Here is a 22,008-nt window from a genome sequence, read left to right as displayed (position 1 = left end):
GGTTAAAACAACCCAGCATTTTTTAGAGTGTATATAATTGTATATAATACATCATTTATATTGCTGGCACAATAATGGCGCGTTTCAAATTTTTGCGTGCTTTGCTTCTCTTTCTCCTTTTTGTTCTTAACAGTTCCCACACGCCGAGGTGCAGCGGTGATAAAACATTGTTCTTTTAAATAATTTCCAGCATTTCAGTAATAAAAGTGTACATCTTTGAAGTGCAACAGATATCATATGGTGCTCTGCGGTGGTCAAAAAGGATTTAAAAAGTGAATTTTGAAGTGATCTCGTCTTGTAAACTCGGTGATGTGGATTCGGACGGAATTAAATTACCACACGACCTTGATGTGGGATTTTTACGTGGGTTGTGGAAGGAAAACACTGACATTCTGGATTCGGATGGCAATAAAATCAGCTTCTAGCCACTGTAAATGTTGAAAATACTTTACGACCCCAAGAGAAACACTTACAGTCCGAATAAGGCTTTAGACTCTTAGAAGAAAAGGTTTTATATGAAAGCTCAAAAGGTTCTGTCAGGCCTTATATATTGAACCTTTCATGGATAACATTTTCATTTATATTTTTTTCTTTTTTTAACGAATTAAACAGCTCGTAAACATATAGAAAACCTGAAATAACCTGTTAAACATGAAAGTATATGCAACCATTTAAGACATTTCTCTTTATGTAGAACGTTTTTGACATAAACTGTTCTTTAAAATTGAGTCGAGTGTAGGAAATATTATATGACTGGGTTACCAGTTACCAGAAGCCCTTGACTTGCACCTATCTTGAATGGGCAAAAAACATCAATTTATATCCAAAATATCCTGGAAAATAAAGAACACTGGTAAAACATCCTTTACAACATAATACAAAATATGCAATATTTGTGTTTCTTGCATAAATAAACAAATAACTTACTAAATACATTTCCAAATACACAGCTAATTTTAAATCACACAATTTTTTTTGGTATCAAATGGTGCAGTTATAACATCTACCAGCAGGGACTGATAAAACCCTGGACCTTTGGATCCTCTCAAGGTTTCTTCCACATGTATGTGTTTTTCCTCATCGGTGTTTGTAAGGCAACATTCTTAGCAAAGCTTCTTTGAAACTAATTGTATTGTACAAATCAATTCAACTAAACTTCAGGACTTCAGCCTTGACAGCACTGTGTTCGCATTATGACTGTGATAGAAATGTGGCCTTTGTGGGCAGATTCCCATTCTTCAGACCACAGCCTGAGTTTATACCAAATTCCTGATACATCTTCATGTTTCAAAACATCTTGACCGCTGGCAAATGAATACCTGTCACAAACCTAATCTATTCAATTCTTGACTATAAAACTGTTAATGCATTACAAGCAAATTCCAAGGTGCTTAACATCTCAAACTTCATTTATCACAGTACAATCTCTCAACCACACAAAACCTCGTCTCGCATAATGTGTTAACGCTCAAGTTAAACGATTAACTTCACGTTAACAGAAAGTGTGTGTCAGAGAAGATGCCCTGTGGTCTCTGAATGAGAAAAAAGCATAACGTGTGATCAGATAATGTAATTCTTATTGCAACCCATTGAACAGGCTTGTCTCCACTCATAAACGTCACCCGCATATGATTAATAGCAGTGTAAGAGAGCGATCGGATGCTGCAGGAGACTTTACCAGCGCGAAGATTCATCTTGAGGAATAGATTAAAAAAGACGAGGAGAAAAATAGCTGGCTGTGGTTCTGCGTTGGCTTCAATGTATTTCTCCTTGAACAGATCTGTGAGATTACTGCTTGAAATAAACTTATTGGAGAAAAAGTTGAACTAAACCGTGTAATTCCTGTGCCACAAATGCAATTGCAAAAATAAATGAACAAGTTTCCCGAATTCTCCTCGTCTGTCATTGGTCGGGCCGAATAGATAGTTCCACCCATTGGTCAGAGGGAGTTTGTTTTATGTCCATGTCATGTCTAACACACTTGCTTATTCAAACCCCAAATTGTTTCCTAGAAAGCTCATTTGTCTTTTTTTTTATATATATATTTTTCTTTTGCAATGTAAAATCGATAGTTGTGATGGATAGGAGGGAAAGCAGAGGCCTGTGTTACTGTCAGCTGATTTTGATGAATATACTGCCTTTGTCTACCTCCCCTCAAGTGGAAAGTATGGGTTTTAATCCAAAACTAAAAACACCTTCAGCTCCTCGAGGTGATCCAGTCTCTGCTGTCACTCTGTTAATCTCAAGAACCAGCAACCTGTGGCGGAGGCTTGTATGGCACCCGAGGACAACTTTCTGCAGAATAGATACATGATACCAGCTGCGCTTTCTCACTCTCTTATGAATCTCTCCGACAGTGAGTGACACGCAAACCCGCCTCTCCTCACTCAATCGTTTCATTTGCTCCGGATGAATATTGTTGGTGTAATCACTGTAAGATTTTGTGCTCACTACCAAAGTTTGCGCACATAAAGCTGCCTCTCAGTACTAAATTGAGTTATTTTTCGCTTCTTATTGCACTAAAACAGTCAAATACACACAAGCTAATGTCAAAACGCTGGTCTTGGCGAGTTTTCACGTCAACACAGTCCGTATGTTTTAAGTGAACATAAACAGAAGAGCAAGAAAACACATGTGTAACAGTATAATGGATCCATGTGTCAGGTCTTAAAGTGACAGCAAGTATATTAGGTCAATTATGAGATAATAATGTATATCAGGGTGTCTACAGATGTAAACAAGTTAAATTTAAGACTTTTAAAGACCTTTTTAATGCCACTTTGAATGAGATTTAAGACCAAACCTGTGATGGAAATACACATTATATTACATGCGTATATGTAATATTTAATGTTTAACCTAAGTAATTGAAGTAATTTAATATTAACTACTTATTTATTGAACTAAAATCAATGTAACATTTGCAATCGTGAGAATATTCAGCAAAATAGTTCCTGTCATGTTATGCTTCTTAACTAGTTAAGTTAAGTAGTCTGAACTATATCATATGTTAAAAATAAAAAAATTAACATTTTGAGTTTTTATCTCAGTATGTTTCTTCTATGAGTTTTTTTATGTGTGCTGTTATGCTCATTTGATTTGATTTCTCACTATAAAATCTCTCACAGAGACAGGCAGCGCGAGTCTCACCAGCTCTACCAGAAAAACATTATCATTATCAATCGCTGTGTTTATGTAATAAGAATCATTATCGCGATTCGGCGCTTCGCTATTTGACGGACATTAGGTCAGTCAGACTGGAGAAATTTTAGCAGTAATGTGACATATTTAAGATCCATCGAATCTGAATCTAGGACATTTTAAAACTTTTTAAGGCCTTTTATCAGGAAAACTTTATTTAAGACATTTTAAGGACCCAATCCTGTATATGGCAGTTTTTTCCCATGGTATCGATGTCAAAATTGTGGCCTGTTAAAATGCTGAGTGGAGTAGTAACTCTGGAAAACCACAAGCCACAGTGGCTATTGAGCAAAAAAAGTTAATGTCAAGCCCTGGATAACTATAACTATTTGTAAAACATTGTTATTGTGAATCCTTTTGGCCACTATAATCAAGTGAAAATATGATATTGTGACAGTCCTAACCGATGTGACAATGTGACGCGTGCAAATGAGCTAAATAAAATTGCAATTGCGCAAACCACCATTCCCGATTTGTTTGTGTAGGCAGTCACCCATAATCCACCACTGGATGTAACCTTGTTCGGATGTGATCCTTGATTTGCTTTTCTACCTACAGAGAATACTGTGGGGACACAACCTCCTGGTTGAGTGTAGAAAAAATATAAATAAATAAATCTGAAGACAAACAGCCATGATGAATGCAGTTATTATTTTTTTCAATTAATGTGAAAAATGGCCGGTGACCCCTCATGACCAGAGAAAAGTGAAGCGACACTAGCAAAAGTTCTCCATTATTATAATTGCTATTTTGTTTATGCCCCTGTCTTGTGACATGCACGGCTAACTTACAATTGATGCCGCTTCAGCCCACTCCGTCTACGTCTGATGAATGCTTTATAGCCGAGGAGTCACTTACTGACAACGGTGAGCAAGATACACTGAGAGATACAATCAAGAAACACTGAAACATGACAATAGTGCTACTAAATCACTTCAAATGCTCTCGGCAGTATAGCCAGCCAAGCTGAATTGTGAAAGCAACTGTGAAGGAAGTTTGGCGTGGAAATACGCTTCTGTCCTGCAGTTTATTAGCTCTGGGAACCAAAATGGAAACATGACCCCTCTGCACAGTAACACGATGACTCTTTGTGTTTCCAGGGAAGCAGCGGGGACCAATTACTCTATCATAATCAGGCTCGACTTCGAGCCAAGCAAAGAAAGTGACCGTGGCCTTATTGGAGTAAACGGATGAAAACTCTGTATGGCTTTCTTCGAAAATTGTGCATAAATTGTGCTTTTTTTTATTGTGAAGGCCTCACAACGTGTCCTGACCAGACGCGATGCGATTCCAGCGACGCATAGTTTAGTGACTACGAGAATCACAAGAACAAAATCAATCAAAAATCACAGCCAATCAGAAGAGCGTATGGGCGGAGTCTCTCTTGCACAAAATGGATATGCACAATCTAATAAATAAATATTACACCATTTTAACATTATTCAAAATAAATACTGAGTGACTAAAACAATCTGTCATGGAATACACTTTTTTGTTCACACTTGGTCCCTAATTTTTTTTCACGATCTGAGATTAATCAAACTCTGAATAACTAAAAGATGCCTTTTATTGCATGTTGCAGCGTCGTGTCACGTCTGGTCAGGATACGGTGTTTGGACTTGCATTATATTGAAAAGAATGGCCAGTATATTCTTCAAAAATTCATCTTCCGTTTTCCAAGAAAGAACATACAAGTTTGAATCGATGCGAGGTTGAGTAAATAACGACAGGCTTCTCATTTTTAGGTGAACTGTCCCTTTAAACCACTCATTGTTTGAACCCCTCTGATTTATCCTGTGTAAAAGCAGGTTCATCATCGGGCTGACAGTCAAAGTGAAAACGTCAGCGTAATCTTTCTTTAGAATCAGCAATACGTCCATGTGGAGTGCCGTTTGGTAGTGAATCAAGAGAATAAAAGTTTAAATGAATGAAAACAGCTGACAACGTACCAACACACCTTGGCAGAGGTGCGCTCCACATGCGCCGACCCCCTCCCAGGCAGATGATCTCTGGCGCTCCCTCCAGCCGGTAGCCCATGTTACAAGAGAAGGTGAGAGTATCTCCGATACCAAAGCTGTAACCGTTACGCCGCCCAAAATCTGGCACTCCTGGATCCTCACATGGCTCCAGGTTGTATTCTGAGAGAAACAGAATTTGAAAGAATATGAAATTACACATCATTTTATGTAATAGAAGTAATAATGAACTTGAAAATACAAAAACATGTTTTTTTTTGTTGTTAAACTTTATTTTAAAGTGACGTAGTTACATTGTACTTACTCAAATAAGTAGTGAGTAATATTAATTAACTACGTGTACTTAATATAGACCGATAGGGTTAGGGTTTTGTTTAGGGTTAGTTAGTTACTTGTAATTATGCATAATTTACTGTTATTACTATACATGTAGTAACATGTAACTATGTCACCTTAAATTAAAGTGTTACCTTTTTCTTTTCTTGTTTATATTCTAATAGCTCTATTTTTTAAATACATTTTATTTCATATTTTCATTAATTTTAATTAAAATTTTTGTTTGTATTTTTGTTAAATTCACTAGTGGCATTTATATCAAATGCTATAGAGTTTTATAGAGTATAGAGTTTTACAAAGATGTAGTAATGAAAATTTATATTAACAACAATAATTGATGCCAGGGTTATTATCGTTAACTAAAACTAAGACTATTAAAAACATTTATGTGCGTTGAAACAAAATAAAATATAAAAATTAGTTGTTGTTATAAAATAAATACAATTTTAAATGTAGGCTTGGCAATAAACTGACATTTTCTTTTAGTACAAGCACTAAAATGATTAACTAGAAATAAAAATGTAAACTAAATAAATTAAACCTAAATAGCAATATATATATATATATATATATATATATATATATATATATATATATATATATATATATATATATATATATATATATATATATATATATATATATATATAAAAAAATGAATAAACATAACATAACATAAAGATACATTTAACCAAAATTAACATTAAAACTTAAAAATAAAAGCTGATTCAAAATCAATGGCGGCACTCTTTCATTAAAAAATTAAAATTAATTAAAAACCTAAACAAATAAAATAAGGTTTAATAAATGTTTTAATGTTTACATTTTCATTTAAGCATTTGGCAGACGCTTTTTATCCAAAGCGACTTACATTGCATTATCCTATACATTTTTATACATAGGTATGTGCCTATAAACAATGGTTTTAATAGGGCACGCTCAGGTACAAAAATGTATCTTATTCAGAAGAATAAAGCTAAATTAAAGCTCCCCTGAGAGAAAAAAAATCACTCTTAAAAGTGATAATAAAACTAAAATAACACTACTTGACGCACAATCACAATAACTCAATACTGTCACAAGGTATACAACACAAGGACTCAACTACTGCCCCAGCGTCCCCGTTCTCCAGGACGTCCCTCACCTGAAAATGTGATGTTGAAACCTTCGTATGAGATGGAGAAGTCCGATATAAAGCGGAGCTGGGCCTTGAAGTTGCCATAGAGTCCTGCATTGATGGGCGAGGGCAGTTCTGCGCCTGTGAGGCGGGCGAGTGGCTGAACAAAACTCCTGTTCTCAGTGATGAGCAGATAGTCATGATGATCCTCCAGGTGGAAGGTGTTAAAGGTGAACTGAACGCCTATTGGGGAAACAAAACCAATGCACAAATGAAGCATGGTTCAAGTTTCTGGTCAACTTCTGACTGTCCGGTGGAGATTGGAGTAGGAAGATAATGGGCAAAAAGAGAGAAGAGTAAAAGGAATGATCAAAAATGTAGGGTCAAGCTTATTATACAAGGCAAGGTGGGAATGGAGGCCCATTCATTAAAACTTTTTCTCAGGCACTGTGAATTAAGCAACAGCCCTTGACTGAGGTCACGTACTGTAGAACAAAGACAATTTTGATGCTGACCCTTTTTTGTCAGAAAGAGAAAAGTGTATTTTTAGTCCTAACTGATCTGTCCACTAAACATAATGGCCTTCAAAACTGATATGCATTAGCAGCCATGGGAAATTAAAATTCAGAGGAACTTTCATTATTCTGAACTCAAAGGTTGGATAATGATATTTGAGAGTAGGGCATGGACAAGTACCTACATCTGTATTCATGACAGACTATGTGATGGACTCTCGGAGCTTGCTTTTCACCCTATCATCAGTTCATACTGTGTTTAAGTCTGCAGTATCTGGCATATTCAAATGTATTTATATAAGTCTGTAGGTAAGATATCAGTAGTGGTTTTACCTTTGCCATGGCTGACCTCCACTGTCCAGGTGCAGTTCAGGGAGCTGGGATAGACCTCAGGGTATCCAGGGGAAAGGATGGTGCCTCCCGGTCCTCGGACATCACCTCCACAGAGTGCTATAGGGCAGAGGACTTACTTAAACACACCTTTCACTTAAATGCAATAGATGCTAACTACACAACCATAAACAATTTCTTTCTTCTATCAGCTCGTATACTTGGCTTATCAGCTGACATGTCAAAATAACATCTGTGTCTTGGTTTCTAGTGACTGAAACTCCTAAGCACTTGCATACACTACCGTTCAAGAGTCTAGGGTCAGTATGAGAGAAACTAAAATTCACATTTCCTCTTTTGTTGTCATGGTTACGGATTGCTTTGTGCACCTGTTTCTTGTTCAGTTTGTTTTCTCCTGTGTATTTAAGCCCTCAGTTTAATTATTCTCCTTGTCCAGTATTATCTTTGTGCATATGCCAAAAAGCTGTTATGTTTGTTTACTCCTGCGACTCCTATTATTTGCGTTATCTTCTTTGCTTTAGTTTATAAATAAAGCTGTATAGCTGCTTTCAAATCCACCTCTCCATCTCCTCTTCTTTTGCCTGACCAGACATTACACAAATCAGCATATTATAATGATGTCTGAAGGATCATGTGACACTGAAGACTGGAGTAATAATACTGACGATTCAGCTTTGATCACAGAAATAAATTACATTTTAAAATATATTACTATAGAAAACAGTTATTTTAAATTGTAATAATATTTCACAATATTACATTGTATTTTTGATAAAATAAATGCAGCCTAGATGAGCACAAGAGACTCTTTCAAAAACATTTAAAAAATCGAACCTAAATGTTTGAAAGGGAGTGTATCCATTACAATCCAGTGGAGTCCCAAAATCTGAGACCACAATTGGAAAGACCACTTTTCTACTACAGTATGAATTCAGTTCCTTCCAATATGAGTGAAAACAACGTATCAAAATCTTAAAATCGGACCTAGGAGATAGGGAGTGAAAACACCCCCCTCTTTTTTTTGATGCAACTCTATTCAATGTATAGTGTTCATGCCTTGCAGAGTTCAGAAACTTTTCCTCACCTCATACTCTGCCTGCTCTATTTGGATCAATGTCCATGCGCTTCTTTCTTAAACCCTGCCTGGTGCTCAGTGGAGGAAGCATGCACAGTCTCCACAGACCCGGTTACCTCAGACAGCAGTGTCGGCAGGTGCATGCCTCTAATGTAAGCTGCATTTAGATCCCATGGAAGTGAGATGACTGCGCAGTAAAAAGTGCCTCTGGATGTCTAATCTGGTGAGCGCATCAGTTCCTATCAGCTAAAGCAGCCTTCACAGCAAATTGCCTCTCAGAGTCCTCCTCAGCGACGGGCTAATGGCCTTGCATTGAATCACATTGTTTCAGTTTAGCTGCCTTAGAGAAAGGAAAGCGAAAGAATGTAATCAAATAGCCGAAGGACATGCGGCCTAAGAAGCTCTGACAGGGCAAGACACAGGTAACGTCTTTCATCCAGCGTTCAGTGGAGGTTTCACAAGCCTGCTGTTTAGCACTGTCCTGCTTTAGTAATACGGTCTATTAAACACTCTTTGTCACCGACTCTGAACCTCTTTTATTCAAGATGTAAATTGACACGTCACCTTTTTTCTTTACAAAACAGTCACAAGGATTCACAGAGCTACAAATGTCTCAGGAGACCAACCGTCACAGGTGGGAAGTGGGTGGCTCCACCAGTGGTTCTTTTCACAAACCAACGGCTCTTCGTGGCTGAGGCGATAGCCTGAGTCGCAGCCGAAAGACACGGTGGAGCCGATGGAGAAGTCCTGACCGTAACGAAGACCGTTGACTGGAATCCCTGGATCCAGGCAGGAGTAGGCATCTATTGTTACGCCTAGGAATAGTCAGAAATATGAGGTTTACAAAACAGCTTAATTTAAAGGGATAGTTCACCCAAAATTGAAAATTCTGTCATCATTTACTCACCCTCAAGTTGTTTCAAACCTGTATGAGTTTCTTTCTTCTGTTGAACATAAAAGAAGATATTTTGAAGAATGTTGGTGACCAGACAGTTGATGGACCCCATTGACTTCCATAGTAGGAAAAAATATATACTATGGAAGTCAATGGGGTCCATCAACTGTCTGGTTACTGAAATTCTTCTAAATATCTTCTTTTGTGTTCAACAGAAGAAAGAAACTCATACAGGTTTGAAACAACTTGAGGGTGAGTAAATGATGACAGAATTTTCATTTTTGGGTGAACTATCCCTTTAAGAGCATTTTAATTAACCTTCGGCCCTATAATGGTGCTCTATAATAGCAAGGTGTTAAAAGAGAAGTATTCCAGAGTTTTTATGTTCAAATAAATTCTCTTAACCCAAATTATTGTTCATTGACTTCTATTAGTATGCCATTAATGTGTTTATCTCGCTCAAAAGTGTAAGCATTGAGCCGCCCAGGCACCATCAAAACATTGAGAGTGGTTCGTTCAGATCTGTCAATCTCTTTCCAGCTCAACCAATAGTTGACTGACACGCTACACGGAAAAAGATACTCAGCTTCGGGTACAGGAATGCAAGACAAAATTTGCTGTGTTTAGACCTTAAAAAGATGAAACCGGTCTTCAAAGCGAATGGGGCATTGCAATGAAACGCGCTTCAGTGGAAGCTTCAATGCTATATTTCATCATCATGCACCCGTTCAGAAAGACAAATGTAGCAGTTTATAATGTTCACTTTGATTTGCCTCAAACAGTTGTGATGAAATTCATGCTTTGCTCTAGAAAGAGTATTGGCTACTCAATTACTTACAACACAGCTAAAAGTATTCCTTATATGTTGGACATTATATTGAAAGTCGCCTACTTTCGAATTGTTGAGATATCGCCTTCACAAGCACCCGTATGAGTTGCGTTTGTGATTCCTAAGTTGGTGAATGCCACGCAAAAGGGAAGTTTGCAAGGTTGTTTGAATATGTGACTCTGGACCACAAAACCAGTCACAAGTCGCACGGGTATATTTGTGAGACAACAAAACATTGTATGGGTCAAAAAATGATCAGTTTTTCTTTTATGCCAAAAATCATTGGGAAATTAAGTAAAGATCATGTTCCATAAAGATATATTGTAAATTTCCTACCGTAAATATATAAAACATGTATTTTTGTGAGTGAATGCAGCACAATCGTGAACATAAATGCACAACTTTAAAGGAGATTTTCTCAATGTTTAGATTTTTTTGCACCCTCAGATTCCAGATTTTCAATAGTTGTATCTCGACCAAATATTGTCCTATCCTAACAAACCACACATCAATCAATGGAAAGCTTATTTATTCAACTTTCATATATATATATACAATTTAAAAAAATTTACCCATGTGACTGGTTTTGTGGTCCAGGGTCACATATATCCTTTGTTTTTGTGTGTCGCAGAAACTACATACTTCACTTTTAACTTCCAAATAGCATGTTCTGAAACTGTGGGAAGTTTACTGTACACTTACCTTCGTATAGGATCTTGAAGCCACTGTTTGAGCGACTGTTGTCAGTGGTGAAAAGCATGTACAGGTGGTTGGCGGTGCTGAACAGGAACTGAGGCACCTGGGTGCCGTTGAACGAGCCAATCAGAGGAGAGAGAAGATTGGGTCCATCGTGAAGCTCCAGCAAATCACAATTCAACTCTGTCTGAAATCTGGTTGGAGAAATAGAGAATAATTAAGTGTTTTTGCAGACAATGATACAACTGTACATTTTTGTACACTACTGTTTAAAAGTTTTTTTTAATGTTTTTGAAAGAAGTCTCATCTGCTCAGCAAGGCTGCAATAATTTGAGAAAAAAATACAGTAAAAACAATAATATTGTGAAATATTATTATCATTTAAAAGAACTGTTTTTAATGGGAATATATTTTAACATGTAATTTATTTCTGTCAATTTTCAGAATCATTACACCAGTCTTCAGTGTCACATGATCCTTCAGAAATATTATGATTTGCTGCTCAAGAAAATATAATTATAATTATCAATGTTGAAAACAGCTGTGCTGTGTAATATTTTTGTGGAAACTATGATACATTTTCAGGATTCTTTGATGAATAGAAAGTTAAAAAGAACAGCATTTATTTGAAATAGAAAATGTTTGTAAGCTTGTAAGTGTCTTTACTGTCACTTTTGATCAATTTAGTGCATCCTTTCTGAATAAAAGTACATATTCAGAATTTTCACTGAATCTAAATGTACCAAAGCAACAATATCTATTCAAATTAAAAAAGCATACTTCTCAAATGTGATTTTGATGGAGCGTCCCGGTTCAGCCTCTATGACCCACTCACAGTTGAGTGAGTCTTTGTAGTAACCGGGCCACCCAGGAGATAAAATAATTCCACTAGGAGCTGAGAAGTGTCCTCCGCAGGGAGCTGGAGAAAGACCAGACGGGAAACAGAGATGCATTTCTGTTCACTCACATAAAGCCACTTTGCCCTATACAACCTCACTGTTTAAAAATATATATGTTATGCATGATCACATGTATCTATGGAGGCTCGTTTCCACCACAGAATAAAACATTTTGAAAGATAATTTTTAACTCACAATTGCGAGCTTACATCTTGCAATTCTGACTTAGTTTCCCTAGAATTGTGTGTTTAAAAGTCAGAATTGCGAGATATAAACATGCAATTCTGAGAAAAAAAAGTCCAAATTGCAAGTTTATTTCTCGACTTTATAACTGACTTTATAACACACAATTGCGACTTTATGCAATTCTGACTTTATATCTCCCAATTGCGTGTTATAAAGTCAGAATTGCGAGATATAAACATGGAAGTCTCCAAAAATGTTGTTTATTTCTCACAATTCTGACTTCAAAACATACAATTGCGACTTTATATCATGCAATTCTGAGACAAAAAGTCTAAATTGTGAGACAAAAAGTCACAATTACCTTTTTTATTTTTTATTCTGTGGCGGTAACAAGCTTCCATATGCATCTTTAATGAAGACGGCTTAACTGATAAATAATAAAGATCCGTTGGCTGTCCAATATACCCCACTTTACATATTTGCAATCCCCCAAAACCTGCAGAAAGGTGTTACAGTGGCGAGTGGGCGACACCTTTAGTCTGTCACTCTATTCCTCTGACCATATGAGTGGAGTTACAGTGTAATTAGAAACATGCTGAGCGAAAAAGGAGGGATTGACAAGGATTTTAATGACAGATGACAGGCTGCTCACCACCACATGCCCCCCGGTTTACATGCCCTATTAACCCTCGTCTCTGTGACCCACAGGTGACTGTCTATTCCATTTAGAGTCACATAGAAAACTAGGCACAACTGTGCACTTATTCAGGACTCCAGTCCACTTCTGCCCTAATAAATACCTTCACACTTTGGGATGGGACCGCTCCACATCACCTTGCCACCGTTCAGCTCACAAGTGATGGTTTCTGCTCCCTGGGTCTTAATGAAGCCGTCCTCGCAGATGATGGAGATGGAGCTGCCCAGCTGGAAACTGTCACCGAAGCGTCTGGCATTCAGGGGGACTCCTGGATCCGGACACTCATTATGGCCAAAAGCTGGAAGATTGAATGACATAAGATAGTAATATGGTGTCAAGAACAGGCTTTCACCATTGAGTAGTAGTCAAAGTATTTATACCACTAACAATTGTATTGATTTATCAACTGGAAGTTTAAAACAATGTTCTTAGGAAGTGGCCACCCCATCTCAAATTTAGCCTCCGCTCAAAAGAATGAGGATTTGTGGTACTTTGTAGGACAAGTTTCCACTCCAGGCTCTGTTTATCAGTTTTACTGTTATTGACCTCTCAGCTGTTTTTATCATAACTCTATGAAGCATATATGGAGGCTCAAGGCGATTGGCCGAGAAAGCGGCTGTCTCCACAACACCCTGAGTGTCTGATGGATGTCTAGTGACAGGAAAGGCCTACAAGAAGGACATGACGTTTGTCAGAATGAATACAGATTTAAAGGTGCTCCATCACGGCGCTGACAGCTCTCAACAGACAACAGTCTGTTAAAGATCTCGATATTAACGTTCAGCATTAACGGCTACTGTAGCGCACCTAATATGCATGCAAACTGATGTCCACTCGGAGGACTTTGATGGATTATTGTGACATTTCAGATCTCCTTTAAAGAAGACCATCAAGAAGTCATTGTGTGAATTAAAGTCATGTGTGTGCTAATGAGGGGCGGAGGGGAGATCTGGCGCACTGACAGAAAGACGAAGAGCAGATACGCATCTGACACACCTGGACGTTGCTGTAAACAGACACTTTTTAGTTTGTAGTTCTCAGCACAAATGCAATCAATTTATATTTCACAGAACATTATTTCATTATTTATAACAAAATTACTGATTGAAATGCATGTTAATATAGATTTTTTTTTAAACACCTCATATGACACACACACACACACACACACACACACACACACACACACACACACACACACACACACACACACACACACACACACACACACACACACACACACACAGGATATTTTTGAAATAGAATATTAAATGCATAAATATAAAACTAAATATAATATTAACTTGATATAAAGGATTCTATATTATATTATACTATATATAATATATTATATAACATTTAAAGGATATTTTCATGAAAAAAAGACAAATAAAATGTCACTTTTGACTAAGTATTATTATTTGTCTAAAATATTTTGACCAAATAACAAATTTATATTTTAACTATTTAGATTAAACAAAGGGATTTTTTTTAAATACAACTGACTGAATTTAACAGTGATTATCAAAAATAGAACTTCTCTCAATGCGGTATATTATAACTGTAAAAACTAATTATTCAAATATAAGATTATTTCATTACCTGTAGAGAAAAAGCGGTAACTGCTATTAGTAAACTTTAAAACATAACACATGCTTAAAATGAACATTGCGTTCCAGAATTCATGCTTCATATATGCTTAACAAATGCTCCATGCAGACATAATGCAGATTATAAAGGCATAAGGAGGACCACACACTGGTGTAGGTGATGTTGAAACCTCTGCCGGACATGGAGTGGTCAGCCTGGAACTCCAGCCGGAGGATGTTGCTGTTGCTGGTGAGGTGTGACGGCACCTCGGCCCCAGTGAAACGGCCCAGCACAGACGAGTCCAGCATCTCTCCATCCTTCACGGCCAGGATGTCGTACGGAGCCTCCAGGTCAAAGTCATTGAAGGCCAGGTGGATACGGCTGCCGGGCTCTGATAGGATCAGCCACACACAGTTAAGGTTGTTCCCATAGCCCTCTGGGTAATCCGGAGAAAGAACTGTGCCCATGGGAGCAGTGAAGTTTGAAAGACAGGGAACTGAAATAAAGAATAGAGTAAAGTAGAGTAAAGTAAAGTAGAGTAGCGTAGCATAGCATAGAGTAGCGTAGCGTAGAGTAGCATAGAGTAGAATAGGAGTAGAATAGATTAGAATAGAGTAGAATAGAGTAGAGTAGAATAGAGTAGATTAGAGTAGAATAGAGTAGAGTAGAATCAGGGTGAGTAGTAGAGTAGAGTAGAGTAGAATAGAGTAGATTAGAGTAGAATAGAGTAGATTAGAGTAGAATAGAGTAGAGTAGAATCAGGGTGAGTAGAATAGATTAGAATAGAGTAGAATAGAGGTGAGTAGAGTAGAGTAGAGTAAAGTAGTGTAGCGTAGAGTAGAATAGGAGTAGAATAGATTAGAACAGAGTAGAATAGAGTAGATTAGAGTAGAATAGAGTAGAATAGAGGTGAGTATAATATAGGTGAGTAGAATAGAGTATAATAGATTAGAGTAGAATAGAGTAGAATAGATTAGAATAGAGTAGAATAGAGGTGAGTAGAATAGAGTAGAATAGAGGTGAGTAGAGTAGAGTAGAGTAAAGTAGTGTAGCGTAGAGTAGAATAGGAGTAGAATAGATTAGAACAGAGTAGAATAGAGTAGATTAGAGTAGAATAGAGTAGAATAGAGGTGAGTATAATAGAGGTGAGTAGAATAGAGTATAATAGAGTAGAGTAGATTAGAGTAGAATAGATTAGAATAGAGTAGAATAGAGGTGAGTAGAATAGAGTAGAATAGAGGTGAGTAGAGTAGATTAGAGTAGAATAGAGGTGAGTAGAATAGAGTAGAATAGAGGTGAGTAGAATAGAGTAGAATAAGGTAGAGAAGAATAGAGTAGAGTAGAAAAAGGAGTGTAGAATAAAGTAGAGTAGAATTGAGTAGAGTAGAATAGAATAGAGTAGAATAGAGTAGAATAGAATAGAGTAGAATAGAGTAGAGTAGAGTAGAATAGAGTAGAATAGAATAGAGTAGAATAGAGTAGAATAGAATAGAGTAGAATAGAGTAGAGTAGAATAGAGTAGAATAGAGTAGAATAGAATACAGTAGAATAGAGTAGAATAGAATACAGTAGAGTAGAATAGAGTACAATAGAGTAGAATAAGGTAGAGTAGAATATAATAGAATACAGTAGAGTACAATAGAGTAGAATAAGGTAGAGTAGAATATAATAGAATACAGTAGAGTAGAATAGAATAGAGTACAATAGAGTAGAATAAGGTAGAGTAGAATAGAGGTGAGTAGAATAGAATAGAGTAGAATAAGGTAGAGTGGAATAGAGTAGAGTTGAATAGAGTACAATAGAGTAGAATATCTATTAATTTAAACAAAAGATTAATGTATAGCTATGTTCATGGTATAGAGCTTCTTTAGCCCCTCCCCTTTCTGTATTTGTATCTGTATTTTCACAGCGATCTTGTGTATTTATGAATGAACGGCTCGTTTTAGAATCTTCCGGGTCGACTGACATCTGCTTTAAACATTACAATCTTCATGATAACTTTCGTTAACTTTACATTAAGTAAATCCACTTCAAAAGCTAATTACTCGTGGACAGCAATACCATAAAAATATACAGAAAAAAAAAACGAAGTTCAAAGACAATATCTTAAAGATGGCTGCGCCCTTGTTTCTCTGGTGCGAAGGTCTATAATGTTTCTTCTCCCATGATGACAAAAAAAGCACACGGCAACAAATAAAACATGCCGCATCATACATCAGTGTAATAACACAGCACTTAGCCATGTGTATGTGTTTCATACGCCATATGGAGACTGTCACTCTGCTGTTGATTACGTTCTGACAAACGACATTTATGAGACAAATGGACTTCAGGCTATAAATACAGCTGATCTGTTCAATCTTCCAATTAGACGTGGAGAAATTTTAGTGATGCATTCTTCTTCTTTTTTTAAGCAAAGAGCCTAGAGGTGAAGAATCAAAATCTAGCAGATGTCACTGCAGCTGAGGAAGTCTCCCGGTTGGCTGTATATATAAGCCAATTATTTTAGCAGCCTCAGAGATTTCTGTATTCATTTTGAAGAAAAGGCAAAGACAGGAAAGTTAATAAAACAGTTATATGAAAATTCTAATGGATCATGAACATTTGGCTGAAAAACCTTTAACGATTAAGCGTGTGTGATTTCTGTGCCACTAGTGTCAAAAACAATGACTGTTTTCAAACTGGTTTCCAAAACACTTTCCATATGTGCCACTGGTCAGCTAACAGATAGTCCAACCCCCTTGTTTAATGTGTTATTTTAATTGCACTTTAGAGAGGGGAAACGTATTTTAACATGAAAGAAATACACATTTAAAGGAACCGTATGAAATGCATTTCAATTAATCATAAAATGGCCATGATGTGTCAGTAGACATTAAGAAATCGTGTTCATTTCAAATACTTATATCACTGACAACAGTAGTCCGGCCTGGATATTGTCATTTAAAAGTGAAGTTGCAACCCTCAACTGATGTTGATGTTGTCATGTTGTGTTTTGGCCTGAAGCGCCACCCTCCACCTATCTACCAATCACGAAGTCAGTAGTGTTTTGGTATCCGGGTTGCCAGCTCTGCTCTAGTCTTGCCATTGGAAGCTCCTTGTAGCAGCCGACGTTCTTTCTGGATCCTGCAGCATATCTGGCAACCTCGAGTCAGGGGGGAGGGGGAGGGGATTCACCGCTCTACAGTAATTTGAAAGTGATTGCAGTACCAGTTTTGGCCACAATCTTACATATGGTTCCTTAAAATTTTACGATGGTGCTGCTTGAAATTAGCCTGGCAAGCCAGACTTACATCAAGATGTTTAGTCTGGCAACTCTCCATAGACGCGGCTTAATCCGAGGGGCGGGATAAACGGTTGTGTCTCAAAATGCCTCTGCACGCAATAGGATAGCGCTACAACCAACCAGAGCAACGAAAAAGGTGACGTAGTCAGAGCGGCAAAGATCCGGTCCAGCAAAACTCCGAACACTTCTTCCTTTTTTAAGAATGACTTAAGTGCCGTTCTTTGCTCTTTTCTTAAAGAAAAACTTAACTCCAAGTCCTCCAGAGTCGCGGCCAAAGCCGATTCGAAAGACCGCTGTTCTCCATCGCAACTCTGTCGTCATATGTTAAGCCCGCCCCCGCCTACTCTATAAACGACGTGATTGGCCTGACCCAATTTAGGTTTTTGCAGCTAGAGGGTCTATGGGTAGTTGCTAGACTGCCCTGGCTGCAAAATACATTTTGCTGCCGCTAGGGTGCGTCTAGATTTCTAGGCTAGCTTGAAATAGAACAGATTTGAGAACAGAATAAATAAAAAAACACTTCTTTAAATTTAGCATAATCGTCCCGATAAAGGCGGTTGTTAAAGCAACAAACAAGGACAGGAAGAACATTTCCAAAACTATTGGTCGGTTCGCAACACACTGGGGCATTGGCAGTACTCACAAATGCAGATGGGGATGTTGGCAGACCACTGGTTGTTGTTCTGACACGATATTGTTTTCTCTCCAATGAGCTCAAATCCAAACTGGCACTCAAAGCGTAGCACGTTACCATTCAAGAAGCCATCTCCTTCTCTCATTCCATACAGCGGCGTGCCTGGGTCCCCACAGCTCTCCTTGTCGATTTCTACAGAGAGAGGATGTAAACATTAGTGATCAATAAACAACACATTCCCTCTCTCCACTGCTGCAGTTTGTTAAATAAGACACTTTTCTTATTTAACAAACTGCTTCATGCCCTGCTGAAAAAAGCTTAAGCCAGGGACACGCCAGACTTATATTTGTATATTTATTCATTAAACATAAATACCACTATACAGAGCAATTTTGCTGCTTTTTAAATTAAACCAGTTAGCGTATTACAGGTAACTCAATTATATAATGGAAACTAATGGAAACTAAAGTAAACTGAAAACAGAAAAGGTTCATTCACACCAAGAATGATAACTAAATATAATTATTTTAGCATCCACACAATATTGTTCAGTTTATTATTTTATCGTCTGCCACTTTAAATGCACAAGCTCTTTAAAATCAGGTGGATTCTGATTGGCTGTCAATGTTTTTATCGTTCATCATGTCATTCCATTGTGCCGTTATCATTATATCTGCTATTCTTTTAGTATACCTAGAATGTCTTTTAAAGCTATCTCTTTATCATTACAGTTATCGCCCTTGGTGTCGACGGGTCTGAACCGTGGCTTCACTTTTTAATTTTCATTAACCAGGCTGGTCTGACTGCCATTTTGTTCACCAGTAAAAATGTGAATCAGACAGCATGATCTTTCTGGTGCAGCTGGTGGTCCAAGGAAGTCTTGCGGGTTGCGCAAATGTCAATTCCTCTCCATATTAAAGTGGTAGATAAATCTACGGACTTCAAGCAAATGACTCCAATCTGAAGAAGGGAGACAACTGGCACCAAACTGAACTGCAAAAGTCCAACGATGGACTGAACTCATCAGATGTTCTCCACTCAAGAGTAGTTGACCGGAACAGAACGGCACCAAAACTCTCTGTTCAGCCCAGATAAGCTCCAACACCTGGAGCCTTTAATGGTGGAGCCGGCCATGCAGGACGTTCCCACCGTGAGTCTGGGGGTCACCATACCTAGATAAGACCTTCCATCTGCATAGAATCGACTCAGTGGGCGGCAGGCTCCTGAAATGGGCTATAAATCTTCCCAGACACTTTGCACGGCCATGCACAGTTGAACTATGAACTCTGTTCCGAATAAGGATGCTTGATGGTTTGCTAAAGGAAGAGGGAAAAAAACGCCTAAATTTCATTTAAAATCAAATCAAAGTTTGAGAATGTAGGAGGGGGGATTTCTCCTGAGGTATAATGGAGGTCTTTGGCCAATGCTTGATGTATAGCATTAATTTCCGACATGACAGTCTCTTTATGACTACTACAATGCTTTACTCCGTTGGTCAATCGTGTGGGGTGGCTAGGGGAAGGTTAGGCCATATTTACTGCTTTGTGTTTATGATGAGGCAAAAAATAGAGTACAAATTGTCTGTAGGAGCTGATGGCGTGTGAATAATTCTGGGCAGCACTAGACGTGAGGTCAGCGTGTCAGATGCGAACCCCTACGCTTCTCTCGCGCCGCTTAATGTGATGGGTGTTCTGTGCGCTTGTAAACCTGAGGACCTCGCTGGGAAGATCAATTGTGTTAACAAGCTATCAAATCAAATACAAAAGGTTGATTCTGTATATGTAAGCACACGCACAGCCCACTCAGGGGAAGTTTGGGACCTGTGTTTTTCTTCCTGAAATAGCCAGGGAATCACAGTATCAGTGAACTTTGGCATGTAATACATCAAAAAGCATTCTGAGCATTTACCATATAGCAGGACTCATTAAGTCGGCCTTCACATAAAGGCCTATAAATAAATGTAATCTCAAAAACCATTTCTTATTCATTGGAAAATGGCAAGTAATTTATCTCATCCTTTGTGTATCCCATGGATATTGTTTTATTTCAATAATGCTGACTTTATCTCTCTCAAGAAAGTGCTCATTATCACAAAGTCGAGTTTTATGTGGAGTCTAGACACGAAACGAGGCATTTCTAAAACACGAGTCACATGAGTCGAGTACACTCCCAGGCGGATCTCTGCTTTTATTTCTTTGAAGCATTAAATTAAATTAGGTTTTTAAGCCACAACATAGTAGTTGAAGAGTTCTGGCTAGAGAGAATACAAACACAATTATTTATAAAAGAAGGTATGTTAATGAGCGCGGCCATATGCTGGTGCTTTTGAAACTGTGTGCCAAAGCAAGCACAGAGCTCAGCTACGGATACTCAATAATCCACGTCAGTAATGCATAAGCACTGACACTTAAAAGAGACTTCACTTGAGTAGATTGTTATTCTCTGAATTATTTAAACAAAAAGTTTAAAAAAGGCCATTTAAAAACACTTGTAATCGGTAATAGCCAGAAGCCAGATATTCAGTCTACATTCAAATTCACCACTAGTTTCTTTCCATAGCAGTTTTGTTTCTTCAATGTTATTACAAAGTCAAACTTGCAGTCTTTAAAGAGCACCTTTTTTTCAATGTTCTTTCTTTAGTGTGTAATGTTGCCGTTTGAGCATGAAAAAAGGTCTGCAAAGTTACAAAGCACAAAGTCACTCATAAGGGAGTTATTCTCTATTTCAGTGCACACTTTTTCTGAACTCAATTGTCTTAAGTTTTCTTCTGAGAACGAACACGTCCTCATTTAAATAATTCACGCCCAAGACATACGCAGAATAAAGGGGTGGGGCCTGGTTTAGTTAGTTAGTGTTGAAACTGGCGGTTATGGTCGAAGCGATTGACCAATCATAACACACTGCTCCAGCCGACCAATCAGAGCACAGTGTGTTTTTCAGAAGGAGTGGCTTCATAGAGACAGGAACTAAACAGAGCGTTACTGACAGACTGGGAAGAGAATATGTAGAGAATTATTCTAGTAAATTCTAATAAATACCTATTCTAGAGCTCAAAAACAAAATCCAGAATTTGAAAAAGGGAAAAACAGGTCCTCTTTAAGTTAGCAGTGGAGGTATATGACTATGAGGTACATCCGAATACTATATAAAAATAAATGTGCTCAAGGAAAAGAGAGTGAATTTTATTATTTTGAAACTAAGAATCTAAAGTCAGTCCAAAAAAGGTTAAAAACCAGACTTGATTTAATTAAGTCACATTCATTTTGAATAATGCCATAAAGCTATAAATAACAATGAGACCGCAAGAGTTAAGAATATGGGACTGGTTTGTATTGTATGTTAATTTGAACCTTTGTGATCAAGTAAATGTTTTGTTTTTATGTCATTAAGTTTGTTACAAGAAATAAGAACATAGTGCAGCCTCAGAGCTAAAACATAAGGATATAAATTCATCAACAGAAAATGACAAATGTAGTTTACTAATAAGTGAAATGTAGCCATCAAACTTCAGTCCCCATAAACACAACTAATGACCCGTGCAGAATATGCATTCATCACAGACGTCAGCATAATGGACTGCATTTGTATTTTAAGTGTACACTCTTAAGGCCAATTCACGCTGCACCGACAGAAGGCAACAGAAAGAAGGAGCTTGGTTTCACAGATTGAGAATGCTGTCGGGTCAAGCGCTGAGAAGTGACATACTGTAATCTGGTGATTGTCCG

General features: G+C 37.6%; 1 protein-coding gene across 1 annotated transcript in view; it reads right to left on the bottom strand.

Annotated features, from left to right (window-relative positions):
* csmd3b (CUB and Sushi multiple domains 3b) overlaps positions 1–22,008 on the bottom strand; it is a 393,297-nt gene that overhangs the window by 157,571 nt on the left and 213,718 nt on the right. Inside the window, exons 13-21 of the mRNA XM_079590749.1 lie at positions 18,293–18,475; positions 14,533–14,859; positions 12,877–13,071; positions 11,772–11,910; positions 10,998–11,185; positions 9,198–9,386; positions 7,479–7,595; positions 6,658–6,873; positions 5,151–5,339 (exon numbers count right to left, since the gene is read on the bottom strand). Of these exons, the coding sequence (XP_079446875.1) occupies positions 5,151–5,339; positions 6,658–6,873; positions 7,479–7,595; positions 9,198–9,386; positions 10,998–11,185; positions 11,772–11,910; positions 12,877–13,071; positions 14,533–14,859; positions 18,293–18,475 (1,743 nt within the window). The remainder of the gene's footprint in view (positions 1–5,150; positions 5,340–6,657; positions 6,874–7,478; positions 7,596–9,197; positions 9,387–10,997; positions 11,186–11,771; positions 11,911–12,876; positions 13,072–14,532; positions 14,860–18,292; positions 18,476–22,008) is intronic.

The sequence above is a fragment of the Phoxinus phoxinus genome (assembly GCF_949152265.1).
Source record: "Phoxinus phoxinus genome assembly, chromosome: 19".
Classification (NCBI taxonomy): domain Eukaryota; kingdom Metazoa; phylum Chordata; class Actinopteri; order Cypriniformes; family Leuciscidae; genus Phoxinus; species Phoxinus phoxinus.
The sequence above is the reverse complement of the archived record's forward strand: the minus strand, read 5'-3'. Positions and strand labels throughout refer to the sequence as shown.